The sequence below is a fragment of the Ciconia boyciana genome, chromosome 2 (assembly GCF_034638445.1).
Source record: "Ciconia boyciana chromosome 2, ASM3463844v1, whole genome shotgun sequence".
NCBI lineage: Eukaryota > Metazoa > Chordata > Aves > Ciconiiformes > Ciconiidae > Ciconia > Ciconia boyciana.
The window spans coordinates 105,780,022-105,797,444 of NC_132935.1; the positions used below are offsets into that span (position 1 = coordinate 105,780,022).

General features: G+C 42.2%; 1 protein-coding gene across 2 annotated transcripts in view; it reads left to right on the plus strand.

Moving 5' to 3' along the window:
* Positions 1-17,423, plus strand: part of LANCL2 (LanC like glutathione S-transferase 2) — a 37,351-nt gene that overhangs the window by 9,587 nt on the left and 10,341 nt on the right. For both annotated transcript variants that reach the window (XM_072853408.1, XM_072853407.1), the window contains exons 2-6: positions 4,290-4,407; positions 8,470-8,677; positions 10,924-11,071; positions 11,697-11,843; positions 15,438-15,620. In XM_072853408.1, coding sequence (XP_072709509.1) covers positions 4,290-4,407; positions 8,470-8,677; positions 10,924-11,071; positions 11,697-11,843; positions 15,438-15,620 — 804 coding nt within the window. The remainder of the gene's footprint in view (positions 1-4,289; positions 4,408-8,469; positions 8,678-10,923; positions 11,072-11,696; positions 11,844-15,437; positions 15,621-17,423) is intronic.

Consider the following 17,423-nt stretch of genomic DNA (forward strand, 5'->3'; position numbering starts at 1 on the left):
CAAATAAATCACAAAACAATTAATTTGCAAACCCAACATACAAAATACAAATTTTTCTGCACTACTTTTCTTTCATACTGATAATGAGCCTTTCTTGTTACCATAATCAGTATGATGGAGGGTTCTGTTTGGTATTATGGGGAATGAGCTCTCATTTTTTGTGTCCTGCTGATCTAAAACTCGAGCAGTGGTTGCGATGATAGTGTTTTCTTTCTGCAGCAGCAGAGGAGTAACGCAGCAGTTGAATTCCTGGAGAGAGCTGTTTCTACTAAAGATAGTCCTCAGCTCCTGTTATCAGCCAGTCTCTTGTGAACCAGGAGTAAATGTGATACTGGATATCAGCGGTCAGGCTTCCTGGTTTTTGTTTTTCCCTCCAGGAATAACAAGAGTCACCTGCAGAAAAGGCTGAATGCCAGCTGGAATCATCCTCATGAAATGAATATGCTTCTCATGAAAATCAATCTGTACTCAACACGAATTAGCGTGCTTTATGCTCAGCTGTAATGCTGCCATAATATTCCTTGATGGAGGTTTAGAAATATTCTAAAGCCACCTTTCAACATTCATTTCTTTATATAATTAATTTATTCTAGTGCATGTAAGCATCTGTTATAAGCTTATAGTGGAATCTTATCAAATGAACAGTGATGGTACTCTGTTGTTAAAGCTTCAGAGCAACCAAAAAAAAAAAAAAGAGGCAGTGGTTGAGGAGTAGGTAGGTAGCTGGGGAAAACTTTGTTGTCACTCATAGCCTATTCACACTGGCCTAAGCTTGGGAGTAGCTTTGTTTGGCCTGATAAATCATTATAATCATAATAAAAAGATCCTTTAATCTGTGCTTTTCCAAGCACTGAATCAAGATAGGTAAGTTACAATTCCCATTTTAGAGAAAGGGAAATGCCAACCTGAGCTAAATTACTTGTATGGGACCAAGGTTTCAAAGCAGAACCCAGGTGCTCTGATGTCCTAGTCCTCCCCTCCTGCCTGTAAGTAATTTGGTCTGGTGTTTGATAAAAAATATCCTGATGTGGTAACAGCAGGTATATTGTCAGAACAAAAAGATAACCAGCCTGCTTGTGATGTGCAGGAGGTAAACTAACCGGGAGTCTGAAACCTTAGTTCACTCGTGTCAGATAAACTGAGCGCTATGCCTGGATGCATCCGCGTGGATATCCTCACGCTGTTTCACCATATGCCTTAGCCTTGGCATAGCTGTCTTTTGAAGGAGAGAAGCTCTGCCCTTGGGAAAGGTTTTGCTTTGTGTTGAGACTTCACTGAACTAGTTAAAAGGGGAGGCGGGGGGTGTTGTGTTGTGTGTGCATGGTACAGTTATCTACTAAAAAGGTCCTTAATGCCATGTTAAGGCCAAAGAGTAGACATCAGATGCTTACTGTGTTTGGTTGCTACTTCTGGAGTTACTGGAGAAGGTTAAGGGAACTGTAGCTCCTTCCTAGAGTAGTATGTGTGTGACATGAGATATAATGGCGCAATTTCCTTTTCCTTCCCTATCCCACCATCATAAAACGGATTTGAACCATTGACCCTGGAGACTTCTAAGTGTGTCAGAGGACTTGTGTGATTCCTATTATCTTTCTGATTTCTGAATCTATTGAATGGATGTTTTAATTCACTGGTTTTTATTTGAAGTTCCACTCTGAACAAGAGTACAAAGTGTGGTGTATTTTGAGTAGTCAGTTGCATGCTGGCATCCAGGACCCATTGTTTATCTGAACCCCTCCCTTTTGGGATGTGTTGTAATCAAACAAGAACTTGCATTCCTAATGAGCTGATTTCTCCTTGTCCAGTAAAACATCATAAATGTAGATGTGTTTAACATGAAACTAAGACTTCATCAATCTGACTTGTTCTGGCTGTTATTTGGGAGCAGGTTGGGGAAGCAAGTGGTAGAAGGAGATCAAGCACTGTTCGGGAAACAGTAGCTTATTCTCCATGTAAGCTGACAGGTAGCCAAATTGCGTAATGCCCTTTTCCTGATGACCACTGCGTTGTGACTCTTGGTTTGGAAGGTGGGGAAGCTCTGCTGGTTTCCATGTTCCTAGAGAGTTTCTCTTCTAGATGTTCCTGGGTAACTGAGACTTAGGTGCCAAGTGATGTATGCTTGGGGCTTTCTGTAGATGATGGAAAAAGCACATTCACAAAATATTTTGGGGTAGCACGAAGTTTGTGTACATCACTATTTTGTCAGAGTGATGCAATTATCTGGTAATGGTAAAGCTTCTCCTATAGCCCAGAAAAGGAAGAGGTTTTTTTGTTTCTCCTTCTCTAGCTCCGTAGTAGATAAATTGTTCTATAAGCAAACTTAGACCTTAGGCTCTATTTAAATATATAAAATAGCTTCTAATAAATGTGTTAATGGGAAAAGCTGATCAGTAAGTGATACTGTTTATATAACAGCCCCCCCCCCCCAACATTTTTGAGTGTTGTTTCTGATGTTCCTACTCAAATGTAGACTCATCCTGCAAAGGGATTTCCTGAATGCTCTTTCCCATGGAAGTTAATAGGGCAGTAGATTCTATTTAATTGACCATTTGCATGTTCCATAGGCTTAAGGGAGTAATCAGTAATGTATCTTCCCGTACAGTATGCTTAATGAGAGGGAAATGGTGGCAAGATTAAAGTATCCTGTGTTATATTTCATATGTAGCATCTATGTAAACTTTTCTTGGTCAAAAGTAAAAACAAGCAACGAATAAAATCAAAGGTTAGTTTCTTCAACTTCATGCATCACCTGAAACTGCCAAGATGCTTCTACTTGTCTGCTTTGTGTCTAGCTCATTCTTTTAGGTAGTTGTTCTTCAAGAGTTCACTGCGTTTAACAACCTCCTCTCATGATAAAGCATGTCAATCTTAATACAATTTTGGGGAGAGGAGAGAGCAAGAAATGAGAGGAAGGGCATTTTATGGCTCTAAGCGACTTGCCTTCCATGTGGTGATCACAAACTGGGACATCAGAAAGAGCTTGGATTTAGGAAAAAAATGTGAATACATCATGGATGATGTGATTGAGTACATCACTGAAGATGATGGCTTGACTTTGACTTGGTTGTCTCAAATATGAGCATTTATTTTCCTTTAGCTATTTCCTGCTCCATAGAGCCACAAAAGATGTGCAGGGACCTTGTGATGAGAGCAACCACCTATTACACAGGGCTTGTAGGTTCACTGTGCTGTGTTCATCCATAACATGGTCTTGGTACCAGGACCCTGAATGGAGTATTGGCCCATGGAGTGGCAGCAGATGGTTGTCTTCTGTTTGCTTCTATTCACCTTTTACTCAGCTCAGAGAAGCTTTGCTTACTGTATTAAGAGCCTGAGATAAGAGACAGCATATAATTACATACTGTCACAACGTCCATAGCTGCTCTTCATGTGACTTTAAAGCATCCCCAGATAATTTTTCTTTAATGTAGATACTAGTAACTTATTCTAATATGTAATAATGCATTACATGGGACACACTTAAGATGAACCACCTTGACACTGCTGATTGCTGCATGTAGTATTTATTCCCTAGTTATTTTTTGTTTGTTTTTTTCCAAACAAGAAAGTGGAGCAGCCAGCTTGCATTCTTGGATTTGTCACCGAAATCGGGAATCAAACTCTTTAACACCAATGTAGTATTAAGAAGCAGGCATTCTTTATTATGGCGCCGGATACACGGGGGATCGTTCCACCTAGTGTGCATACCGCAGGTTACATCAACCAAAACTTATATTGTCCAATTACATACATATGCATCAAATTTCCCAGAATGACCATACATATTCATTCTATTTCCTGGAACTAATTATCATATTTGTGTGGTCATTACGCATGCGTCCTTGAGCTCTGAGGGGCTTCTGTGGGGGTCTCTGGTGGTCCTTGGTGGTCATACAGGTGTGTTGTTTAGTTGACCCCTTCTTCTGGACATGTGCAATCCCACCTTGCTTCACTTGCTTCCCTTCTTCATGGTGCATGGTCCCTAACAATGATTTGGCACCCTTAACACAAACCAGTTATTCTAACCACCCTCGACTCGTTGTCAAGATGGGCTGGGGCTGTACTGGGAACATAGCAGCATGTCCGTACTACTCCTTGTCCAATTGTCTTTGGGCATAGTAGCATATCCATAGCCATAGGTGTACAAACACAATATTAAAGCATTGTCTAACCTGTTCCTATCTCTATGTTGCTTAGTTACAAAGAACGAACTAATCATTTTGGTTACATCTGGTTACAGATTCTTTCCTTTTCTGACTCTCTCCTTTTATCCTGTCTCCTGTTTTCAGGTCAGTGTTCGGTTCTCAAAACGGATCCAGACAAAAATCAAGGACCTTCTGCAACAAATGGAGGAAGGGCTGAAGACGGCAGATCCACATGACTGCTCTGCCTATACTGGCTGGACTGGTGAGAATTTGAATGAAGTGTGTTTGTGAAATGGCATAATTGGGTTTATTCACAGGACAAAGTTCTGATGTTCTCACAGGAGCAGCAGAAATACTCTGATACAGGCATTTGTGTGGGTTGGTTTCTTTTAACTCTGGACCCTTGGTCACTACTGTCTGGAATGACTTGCATTGATTTCAGTGGACAAAGGATCTAGTTACAGAGACGTAATTGGCTTTTGTGTGTGGAGATCTTTATCTTGCAAAAGGAGTGGATTTTCTAAGGCTACTCCTTCTTTTGGCTTACCTCTAGTTTTTTTAACATTTTCTTAAAATGGGTTATTTCCACCTTTTTCTGTTCAACTTACTGATAGTTAGCAGTTATCTGATGGTAACAGCATCTTCTAATCACTGAAAGGGGGTGTTCTGTACCCGGGAGCTCGGAGCCTTAAAATCTGGAATGTGGATTATTTGGCTCTGGTTGTTCTGTCTGCACAAAAATGGTAAAATGAATGTGTGAGGAGGGGGAGTATGGAGGTGGAGTTGCAAGATTGTGAAGTGCATGAAGATAAACAGGCATGTGCGAGCGCTGGTTATTGCTAGGCACTGTCGTTCATTTAGCATTGCATCACTGATGCTGTCCAAATGTGAATGAGCCCTTCTGATCCTTTAGGCAGAGCCTGCAGTTGTTAAGCCTGATGCAGCCACTGCTCTTCAAGATGCCAAAATGCTTTTCTGTCTTGGCCTCTTAAGTGCCACTTTGCTATTACAATGGCATATTCTATTCCTGCTCTGTCTAGCTTGTGCTTCAGACATACTTACGCTTTTAGCACAGCATGTTTGAAACGTGCCCTGAGAGAATCTATTCTTTTATCTTTGCGTCGTGAGGGAGAGCAGCTTGGAAAAACTCTCCAGGCTTTGCCCGTGCTCAGGCTTAATTCTGGCAGTGAAAGGGTAAAATTTCTTTGCTTTCTTCTTAATGTTTCGGTACAGATGGTGCTGTGGGTGGATGGGTGGGGAAGTTTTAGACAACTCAGGCTTAAACAGTAGATGTGTTTCAAGGTCTGAAAGTGAGTGGCTGCTAAGTGAGTGCAGAGATCTCAAGTGGTGGGCATTCTCTGCTGACATTACAAAACGGCTCCTGGGGAGCCACGCTCTGACACCGGCAACTGAAGTTACAGCTGACAAACCAGAGCATGCTGAATATGAGTCATAAGCTAAAAGTAACACAGCCATCATTAGCTGAAACAAGAAGACAGGTGAACAAGTAACGCAATCTAATGAGAATTGGGTTTTTCCAATCCTGCTTTCCTAGATCACTGCTACATCTATTCCAAGTTGTAAACTTGTTTCAAGGCTTCTGTAGAATTGATTCCTGAATAAAAATACTTGAATGGTCTGGCTTTTAAAAAACTTAGTGAAAGTACTTTCTTCCCAAATTTGCTCCTTGCAGCATTTTGCTAGTGTGCAAATCAGAAGATAAAAGCAATGCTGAAAACAACTGCCCTGCTTATTATGTACCAAGTCTAGACAAATCTTATTGGCAGTACACAGTCCTGAGCATTGGCTTGAACTTTGTGAGCAAAGTTCACAAGCATTGGCTTGAACGTCTTTAAAATCTTGGAATGCATACCGTTGGCATAACAGTCATAGGACTCATGTTAGAGTCCATCTTGCTTATACAAGTACTCTTTGTATGTGCCAGACATCTTGGAGGAGCCACTTTGAAAGTGTTGCACAAGAAAGGACTGGATGAGCTGGGCCTCATGGCTACTTTCTGATCATCCCAGATACCCAGATCAAGGGTATCTGATTTTTTTTTTTTATCAAGCCCAGATACCTACACATTTGTTGCAATATAAAAAAGGGTTACAGAAATCCCAGTAAATAGCCCACAGGTTCCTGTGCCACTGAGTTGGGCTAATCAAGGTCTGCAGCAATCTTGGACTCGTCTAGAAAGGCCTGTTCAAAGCCAGTCTGGAGAATACCTGAGGATGTACCAGCACTCTTGTGGTCCTATTCTTCTTGTACTTCTCAGGTAGCCTCACTGTGGAGCTAAGTGGGCCTTGTGTGTACTCGGCTTTAGCTGTGGCTTGGGAGAGTGCTCTCCCTGTTCAGAAATGAGTATGAGATGCAGTACGGTCTGGAGGTAAATGTTTTGCTTCTGCACATATATGCTTGCAATTGGCCAGTAAACATCCACTTAGATGGATTTGTTTCACTTTCTTCAGTCTACATTGTTGCAATTTTTAAGGTTTGGTTTGGTTTTGTTTTAAGGGAAAACTATGGAATGAGTTTAATGGCATGAAGCTTGATACTATCTTCTGGCATTCCCTGAGGACTTGTTTGCTTTCTGGCTTTTACAAACCACTGTAACTTGTGGAAGCTCATAATCTTGTTGTGAAATACATTTAAGGGTTGTAAAGAACTTGGCAAGTTGAATCCAAAAACTCATCAAAAGATCCTTTTACAAATCAAATGGAAAATAAGTCACTTGTTGCATATAATAGATGAGTATTGTACAGTCAATGTACTTAGAATCATAGAATCATTTAGGTTGGAAAAGACCTTTAAGATCATCAAGTCCAACTGTTAACCTAGCACTGCCAAGTCCACCACTAAACCATGTCCCTAAGCACCACATCTACACGTCTTTTAAATAGCTCCAGGGATGCTGACTCAACCACTTCCCTGGGCAGCCTGTTCCAATGCTTGACAACCCTTTCAGTGAAGAAATTTTTCCTAATATCCAGTCTAAGCCTCCCCTGGCACAACTTGAGGCTGTTTTCTCTTGTCTTATCGCTTGTTACTTGGGAGAAGAGACCAACCCCCACCTCGCTACAGCCTCCTTTCAGGTAGTTGTAGAGAGCAATAAGGTCTCCCCTCAGCCTCCTTTTCTCCAGGCTAAATAACCCCAGTTCCCTCAGCCGCTCCTCACAAGACTTGTGCTCTAGACCCCCCACCAGCTTCGTTGCTCTTCTTTGGATGCACTCCAGCACCTCAATGTCTCTCTTGTAGTGAGGGGCCCAAAACTGAACACAGTATTTGAGGTGCAGCCTCACCAGTGCCGGTGAGTACAGGGGGACAATCACTTCCTTAGTCCTGCTGGCCACTCTATTTCTGATACAAGCCAGGATGCTATTGGCCGCCTTGACCACCTGGGCACACTGCCAGCTCATATTCAGCTGGCTGTCAACCAACCTGGGGGTGGTCCTTTTCTGCCAGGCAGCTTTCCAGCCACTCTTCCCCAAGCCTGTAGCGTTGCATGGGGTTGTTGTGACCCAAGTGCAGGACCTGACACTTAGCCTTGTTGAATCTCATACAATTGGCCTTGGCCCATCGATACAGCCTGTCCAGATCCCTCTGTAGAGCCTTCCTACCCTCAAGCAGATCAACACTCCTGCCCAGCTTGGTGTCATCTGCAAACTTACTGAGGGTGCACTCAATCCCCTCGTCCAGATCACTGATAAAGATATTAGACAGAACTGGCCCCAATACTGAGTCCTGGGGAACATCACTTGTGACCGGCCGCCAACCAGATTAAACTCCATTCACCACAACTCCTTGGGCCTGACCATCCAGCCAGTTTTTTACCCAGCGAAGTGTACGCCCATCCAAGCCATGAGCAGCCAGTTTCTCCAGGAGAATGCTGTGGGAAACAGTGCCAAAGGCTTTACTAAAGTCTAGGTAGACAGCATCCATAGCCTTTCCCTCATCCACTTCCCTCATCCATCATTACTTGGCCATACACATGCTTGTTAGCCCATGGTTTTGAGTCTTCAGTGATTTCTTCACCAAGCATTGGTGCCTGTGTCATGAATTTTCTTCATTCTTTGCAAATTATGAGTCTACCATTGGGCTTCAGTCTGATAATTTTTTAGATTTTTGTCACAATCCAAACTGAAATGTAATCAAAATAGACGGCCTGATGCCTTCCTATTGCATAAGCTAGGACCCTTGACTGACATGTTTTAATTGCCCAAATACCTGTTCGCATTTAAGTTACAGGCCCTAAAGCGGGGAATATGATATACTTAGAAGGAAAAGTAAATTAAACTATCTCTCTTTCTTGTGGTTGTTCCAGGTATTGCCCTCTTATATCTGCAACTGTACCGTGTCACGAAAAACCAGAGCCATTTGCAGCGATCTCTTGATTATGTGAAGAGAATTCTTCGCAATCTGAATGGCAGAAGAGTTACTTTCCTCTGTGGTGATGCTGGGCCACTGGCAGTGGGTGCAGTGGTTTATCACAAGCTGAAAAATGACAGTGAATCTAAAGAATGTGTTGCCAAGTAAGTGGTTGATGGTGGAAAAAGCCATGCCCTTAATTTGTAGAGAGCATTGGTTCAGTAACATTAGCAAGTGGAGTTTTGGAGGACAGGATTAAAAAAAGGAGACACTTTCTCCCCTGATATATTTTCAGTAGAAGAATACAAAACAGGCTTTATCTTTATTAAAGCTGGCTTACACTTGATTTACATTTAGCGGGTTATCTTGAGTCCTCTGTTGCTGTAAGGACAGAATGTCCTGGACATATCTGTAGTGCATGCACGTTTAGATTTTGTCACGTTGAAGTGACATTTAACAAAAGCCACATGCTTGTCATCGGCAATATGGGCAATATGTAGTGCTTGTGCAGTATGTGATTCTTCCTGTAAAGCGTGGGTCTTACTTGTGGATTCATTACAAAACATGTACACTGCAGGGATCTGGAACCATGCAGACTGAAACATGGTACATCAGATTGATATGTAACAGAGATTTAATAAAACAAAGAGGAGGTATTTGCTGAACGGTTAAAGGCAAGGGCTTTAATTAGGTCAGAGGATATGAAGGGTAGCCTGAAAAAATTCCATTCCCTTTTCAAAGTAATCTAAATGTAACAAATGTCTTGAGAAATCCCATTTAGATGTTGAGCTTCCTTGGAGAACTAACTGTCCCTTTGCTGGTACAGAGCTGACTGCTGTCCCAGCAAGGGCTGGAAGCACTGGAGTCCTGTGGGGTTTGCATTCGGCACCAGCAATCCACCTGCTAGCAGTCCAGCAGCATATGTTATGCCACCAGAATTTGCAGACTAGCCTCATGTCCTCATCTCCATTCTGGTTTATATTTGGAAATATAATTGGTCTCTTTCTAATCTAGAATCCTAGTGTGATTAATCTCTGCTGCTGTTCCTGAATGAATATTTCAGTTTTGAAATGGGTGCTAGATTTGGGATTTTTGCTTTTAGAACTGGCAGTAAACTTGGGCATGTCATTTTGGATGCAGCTAGGAAAGCAGTGTTGCTGTAAGGCGTGAAGCATGAGTATAGCAAAATGAGATTAGCAATAAATCTTTTAGTCTCGCCTCTGCTTGGAAAGTCATTTCTAGGAAGAGGACTGAAAAGGAGGTTAGTTGGATTATTTGTTCCTTTTCTTCCTTTTTTGTTTACAAATACATTCATAACACCAGCTGAGTGGTACATTATAGATGTCAAAATGTAATCTATGATTACACTTTTAACTTTTTACCTTGTAGCTGTCCAGTTGTATGATTTGAATAATAAAACTTAATAGTGGACAGCTTAACAGAAAATAATTTAACTCCAAGTCCAAAGAGTAGTTCCAAGAAAGGAATGATAATATAAAACTTTTTTTTTTTGTGAGTGACTTTTCCCTGGTATTAAGCAGTGACAGCATAAACAAGCCATTTGGGTCAGTGTTTTTACGCCAGCATGATGTTAGTGCTAACATTTCTGCTGAGTAATAGCTACTGGGGGGATCTGGGAATTTAATTTAGTCTTAATCCAGATTGTTTTGCTCCTTTCCCCAATTTAAAATGTGATCATCTCCATGGTTTCATCTAATTGCCAATTTAATCACAAAAGATAGGAAGAGACAGGGAGGGAGTGGGCAGGAAAACAGATCTCTGCTCCACCTCAATTCTAATGCAGACTGGTAGAGTAATAGCAGGAAGTCTCTGTGGAGCAAATGAGAGTTGTGATGGCCAGCCCAAGGCTTTTTCCATCGCTAAAGGCAAGCAAAACACTTGTGCATAATAGCAGTGCCCTTTTCAAAACTGAGCTGCTAAACATTTGAGACAACATGTTGTCTAGGGAGGGGGAGTGCTGAATGGTGGTGGTGGGTTTTTTTGTTTACTTTTGTTATTTCCCTCTTACACATCTACAATTAATGGTCCTTGATCAGGTGAAATTCCCAGAGGCTCCAGGTGGTGCTCCCTGTTTGTTGGAGTAGTTCTCCAGCCTCATCCAACCCCCACACACACCCATACCTCTGTTTCTGTCTGCACAAAAACCTGACAGTTGCACTAGTACTCACCTGGCTCTGGCTCAGAGTTGCCTGTCTGTCAGCGATGGCACGCATGCAGAGCTCGTATGTGTAAACCTGGCAGCCAGCTGAACTGGGGATGACTGAGGGGAAGTTGTGGGGCTTTGGCACTCGTTCTGCTTCTGGTTTGATTGATGGCTTGTGCGATACATAGTCCAGATACATACTCTAGAAAAGATGCTCTCTCTCCCCACCTTCCTTCTCTGATGCAGGTTGTTGCAGCTCCAAAGGACAGTCATAAGCACAGATGCTGAACTTCCAGATGAGCTGCTTTATGGCAGAGCAGGTTACCTATATGCCTTGCTGTACCTGAATACTGAAATTGGTCCGGATACTGTACCACAGTCTGTTATCAAAGAGGTAAGATATTTTTCTCACTCCAGTGCCACAGCATCACTGAAGTTGAACTGGAATCACTCCTTCACATAATTCAAGGGATTAAGAGAGGGAGGCTGGAGAGGAGAGGGACCTAGAACTGGGAACTCCGTCTCATCCCTCCCTGCAATCTCTTCCCCCTTTCTGTGCTGCCCAGCTGGGACTGAGACAGGCCAGTACGGGTGGGTCCATGGCTGGCCATAGAAATGGCTCTAATATGTAACTAGTTTTGGAGCATTTGAGGATGAGAAATTGTTACGAAAAACCTTAAGAAAGAAGCGTGGAAGTCTTTAAGTGAAAAGAAGGAGAATTCAGTGTGGGGAAGATGCACGACTGTTCTGTAGATACCAGAACCAGAGAAGGCAGGCGTGGAAAAAAGTGATTAGAAATATTTATATATTAAATTTCTGCTCTTAGAAATATAAGTGATTCCATCATTTAGAAGAAATTCCATTTCTGCCTCAACATTCAAGTCCAAATTAATTGAAAATTGTTGTCCTATCACTGTTTATTGTGGCTTATTCTTTACTGTGGTTTTAGTCATGACAAAGTAAAACCCTCTGAATCAAAGCAAGGGAGACAGACAGAAGGGGTGTGTTCTCTTTCTTAGGTAATAGATGCTATTATTGAATCGGGGAAAAACTTTTCGAAGGAGGAGCGGAAAACAGACCGTTGTCCTCTGTTGTACCAGTGGCACAGGAAGCAATATGTTGGAGCGGCCCATGGAGTGGCTGGGATCTATTACATGCTCATGCAGGTAAGAGCATCTTCTGTGGGTTGGGGTGAAACACCAGTGATTTCTTGTTTTGCATCAGAGGATCTTATCTTCAGCTTTCATGCATGTGCAGTGTTGTGCTGGGTCAGGATCTCACAATTTGGAGTTAGACTCTGCAGCACAGAACTGTACAGAGATGCTAGCTCAGGCCCTGGTAGCAGAAGAAAACTGTGACTCCAGGTATCCTAGCATTAGAGTGAATTAACCCTTGAGTTGTGGTTCAGAGCACCGGTGTTCCAGGAGCTGAAGTTTCCTATCCTCAACAGAGACAGTAAAGTGCCTTCCCTCATCCCCTTGCTTCTTCTGGTGCCTGCAGTTAGACAAGCTAAATATTCACTGACTCACCATCCATCACTCTTCAATTTTTTGCTATTTTTAAATGAGCGTACCACTGGTGCCTCCTGTCCTCCTGCCCTGCATGCCCTTCCTCTCTTCTCCGGTGACTTTTTTTTTTTTCCCCACTGTCTTGAAGCTTTTGGAAGACTATCCTTAATGGCACATTAGTCTTCAGTATGCTTTTATTCTTTAGATGTTCTTCCTGTTCTTTATCCTGCCTCTCTTTCCCCCAAGAATCTGATGTTCCTTAGTGCATTTATGACCCCTGCTCTCCTCTTTCTGTTGTCCTGAGTGAGATTCCTCTCTTCTGTATACCTCCTCTTTCCCACACTTAAAACCATTCCCCCCTGCCCTGAGATTCTCCAATAAGATTATGACATTTTTCGAAACAGACCTGTATATCTTATTTCTGTTGTACAATCTTGAAAAAGAGCCTTAAGATTCATTATAGAAGATGGCCATAGAGCTGCAAAATTTGGATTGTACCTGTTCCTGGTTTTTGAAGGTGCTGCCAGTCTGTGCATCTTTGTAAATGTTAATTTTCTTACCAGCTCATGCATAATGACTTTCCTTCAGGCAAGTGGAAGGATTGTACATCCTCACAGCCTGAAGTTGCATACAAATATTGACTGCTGAAGTGACTGAGCTGGTATTTGGTGTTGCCACTGCTCAGCCATTCCTCATTTGCAAAAGGTGCTGTGACCTCCCCTTCTGTTTCAGATTAGCTCACACCACTTCCACCAGTAGCTGAGGCTAAAGCAGCTGACTTTGCAGTGGAAGCTGCTACTGCTCTGCTACCTGGGGGCATGTCTTAACCTCACTACAGCCATTTTCTGCAGTGATCATCTCACCGGGGCCTCAGGCTGCTCTGATTTACTGTGCCCTTATCTTCACTTCCTGCTTTCTTCAGCAAGGTGGTCCACCCCCTTCCAGCTCCCTCATCTTCCTGGCTTCCATTTTTCCTTCCCTGGTTCTGCTAGATTTTCTGAGAAACATCCAGTCCTTTAAAGAAGCCTCTTTTCCTTCATCCTTCATTTACTATTCAGGGCTAATGGCAGAAATAATTGCACAGTGCTTTTTGGTTTAAGCAGAAGCTACCCTGTCTACATGTTAAAATTTTAACTATCTTTTCCTTTACATATAATTGCTGCTTTTAAGAATTACCACAAAGCCATTGTTTATGCAGCATTAGATTACTGTCTTTTCACTGTACATTAAATATTGTGAGTCATGCAGATTTGAGTCATCCACTGCAGAAGATGGCATATCGGAGTCCATCCCTTCCCCATCTCTCCCACGCCAAATGAGGAGAATATTTCTGTATTTTCAGCAAAGAATTCAGGAGATGGTTTGTTGAGTTGTTGTTTGATAACAAAAAAAGGGCATCCAACATAGCACCTGAGATGTGAAGGTCACTGATCATCATTTCTGTACAACACCTTTATGAGGAAACATGTATTGCTGGACTTACTTACAGAAGGCTACTGGAAGAATAAGAGCTCAGCAGTGTTAAATAACTCACCCAGGAGGTAGAGGGGGAATCTGAAGTGCTAGCTAGAGAATCCCTAATCCGAGCCCCTTTCACTAACCCTAAGGCAAAAATGTCTGTTTGCATATCATTGCTCTTGGCCAGAGAGTCACATACCTGTAGGTTCCTTTTTTGCTGTTGGAAGTAGGTGCTGGGAACCTCAGCAGCTTGGGCAAAGACCTCACTTGTACTCAGATCTTCTCGGAAGCACAAGGGGAGAAGGAGGTTTAGAACAAGCTCTGCTCTTCCTGGATTTACCTCCCAAGAACAGATGTGCAGGGCTGGGCTGGGCTTGCCTTGCACAGCTCAAGACTGAAGGCATTTATTGCTGGTGCCCATCTGCTTTCCCTTCTGCTGCAGGGGTGCAGTGTGAAATCAGAGCCCTGAAACAAAACTTCCCCCAGAGCCTCCCGACCCCACAGGTCAGTGTCTGAGTGAGGGCTGATCAGTTCTGGGGTGTTCTTCATGATAAGCTGATCTGTATTCAGGTGTACTTCTGATTAGCAGTGTGGAGGCTTCTGTTCCACTCAGAAAAGTGCAGAGGTGGAGTTTGTTTGAGGGACCTGGTAGCTACAAGTCTGGCAAAGCTTTGCTGGCTGAGGTAAAATAGAGGCTTTTGGTTTTTACAGGTTACTGAAAATAGAGCTATTGAAAGTCTTCCTTCATTTGGCTGTAAGAGTGTCAATTGTAGCAGTGTGCTCACCTATTGAATGCAAATGTGCTGGAGCTGGTGGGAAACAGTGAAATTGTATGACATTGAGTCAGCAACAAAGACAAGTTATTAAAAAAAAATAAGCTCAGTTATTAGGCTCCTGTAGGCTCCAATTTCTGCAGTTGTTCCCACAGCTTACACGAATTCCAGAAATCCTGTAGGGTGTGTAAAAATAGAGAGCTCTGTTATGAAAATACTGTAAAATGGGCTGGTAGAGGAGGGAATACCAACTAAGAACAACTGCAGACCAAACAGATACTCTGCTTCTAAACATTTACTTACAAGCAGCATGCAGGTTGATGGATATATTCTCCTTTTGGCAGGGATGTAAACTAAATACAAGAAATGAGAAAGAAAATTCAGCAGAGCAACCTAAGGATGAGCTTGTAGTACAAAGATGTTTAGCTACCGGGAGAAGTAGCTGTTGCTCCTGAAATTGGAAATGCAGATTTATAGCCTATAGCTTCAGGGAGTTTTGTTTATGATGGAAAACTTTAACCTTCATAAACCTTTGCCAGGTATGCCACTACATACACTCTTCTTCATTTATTGGGAAATAGGACAGGTTTGTCTACGTTAGTTATTTTTAAAACAAAATGTATAACCCATTGTGTTTTAAGTGCGTATTATGAGCAACATATCTGTAAAACCATCTTTCTCCTGTAAGTGTTCTCTCTATTTTAAGGTATAGAGGCCTGGGAGTCTTGAAATCCATATTCTGTTCTCAGTTCTTCCATAGTCTTTCTGTGTCACCTCCAGTAAGACAGGTAACAACTTGGTGCCCCAATTTCTTTGTCTCTACAGTAGCTGTAAAAACGCTCTTCACAAGGGTATTGTAAGCAGACATTAATTAAATCTGTATGAAGTGATTCAAAGTATTTGGATCAAGGGCACATATGTGGGGTACTTGAAAATAGATCATAGAATTAAGTGTTGATGCAGTTTGTTACTACTTCTGTTTATGGTTTTGGTGGTGTTTTTTTTTTAATGTTTTCTTTAGCCAATTGCAAATGTGGACCAGGAGACCCTGGCAGAGCTGGTGAAGCCAAGCATTGACTATGTGCGTCATAAAAAATTCAGATCGGGGAATTACCCATCGTCACTGAGCAATGAGACTGACAGACTGGTTCACTGGTGCCATGGTGCCCCCGGAGTCATCCACATGCTCATGCAAGCTTATAAGGTGAATCATTCTGTGTTCATATAGACCTCTATTTTTACAGAGACACCTGTATGCAGGCCTGTTAGATTGTAAGGCTTGTATTTTACATCTTTCTAAACCTAGACTTTCAAACCAGAACCCTAGGCTAGGCACCTAAAATTCTCACAACACTTACATAGGTATGTTTGTAAAGAGGAAATAAGTGGGTAAAATTGCTTCTCAGGGTGCTAGTAGTTACTAGACTTTAGGCTTTCTTGGAAAAGGGCCATCTGTTTAAAGAATCTGATATCAGAGTCCTGGGTGTGAGAACATTGACCTAAATTCTTTGAATCTTAATCCCAAGAGTTTTAAGAATTATGTTGGTTTTCAAAAACATAGGTTCATGTGTCTTGCCAAAGAATGTCTTCCATAAATTACTCCATTATTAACGTATAGCCCTTGAGAACTTAATGTCAGAGCAAAGATTCCAGGCCCCTTCTAGGGCATAAATATAACCACTGAGCTGCCACAAGCCTACTGTTTGCTCTTCTCCATCCTTAACTAGGTTTGCTATCTCTCTTGTGTTGTGCACGTCTGATTTGCATGACATTTGAAAGTATGCCATTTAATTAAATTTATGCAAATTGATTCCTGCTCTTGACAGCCCTCCTTGGCAGATTCCCTGGTCGGCCTCTGGGTGGGCTGATGAAAAGCAGGCTTGGTTTATGGAATAATTACTCGTGCTGCTACCTGAAATATGAACTGTAAATCTCTTACAGCATTGCTGAATGTAGCAGCAGTCACAGTTGCTTTTACTTTGGGCTGTGGTAGGAGGTTGACTTAACACTGCAGACTTCTTCCCCCCCCGCCCCTTGTCAATGTGATGCTTTCCCTAGCACAAAATGTTTTGCAGGAGATAAGAGGGATAGGACCAAATTCTGTTTAGCAGTCTCCTTTCTGGCCTCTTTTTATGTTTAAGATGATGGGACATACGATGCTTTTCTTTTACTCTTTATAATCTGCTTTTTGAAGAAGCAATACGGAAAATTGGAGTATGTTTTGCTGGCTGTGCTTTCATACCAAGCACAGGGACTTGTGATAACAGACAGCAGTGTTTGTCCTGGAAATCAAATGCTGTTGCCAGGCCTTCATTTGAAATGTTATGGCTAAGTAGCTGACAAACCCTGTTCAGAGAGAGGGACTTTCTTTATCAAGCTTGTGGATTTAAGAATCTTGCATGGTAATTGCTTCTATTACCTTATTAAATAGCATCCTTGCAGGGGATGCCATCTCTAAAGGACTAAGTCTACAGTAGTGCATCAATTACTATTCTTTTTTGTCTTGTTGATCTGTAGAGTGACTTAGGCAAAGGGGAGCAAAAAAGTAGTCTTATAAAGATGGAAGTCTGGTGGTGTTCAGCTAAACTACTTGCTTTTGTTTTCTGCTCCCTTGATGGGCTCTCTTGTGTCCAAAATGCACTTCAGTTGCAATAAACTTTGCAAAATCGGTCCTTTGCCCAAGCTGGCTAGTACTTCTGAGTAGTTCCAATACAAATACCAATCAAGGTAATGGAGTTCCTGCTTGTACTTGTGACAGAGAAAAGAGCCCTGTGCTATGCAAAGAGACATTCTCGTGCATTTTCAACATGGAATTGAAGGCAGACGGTGAGTAACCAGCAAGAATTACTCCGAAAGACCAGGACTTAGCCCTTTAGGACCAGATGTGATGGCCAGTATTCTGTGTTACGTTTCTTGGAGGCAAGAATTACATTTCTGTGTTTCAAATCAAGTGATGTAGTGATTTGGGAATGAAGGGGAGAAGCAAAAAAGGACCACGTACCCTTCT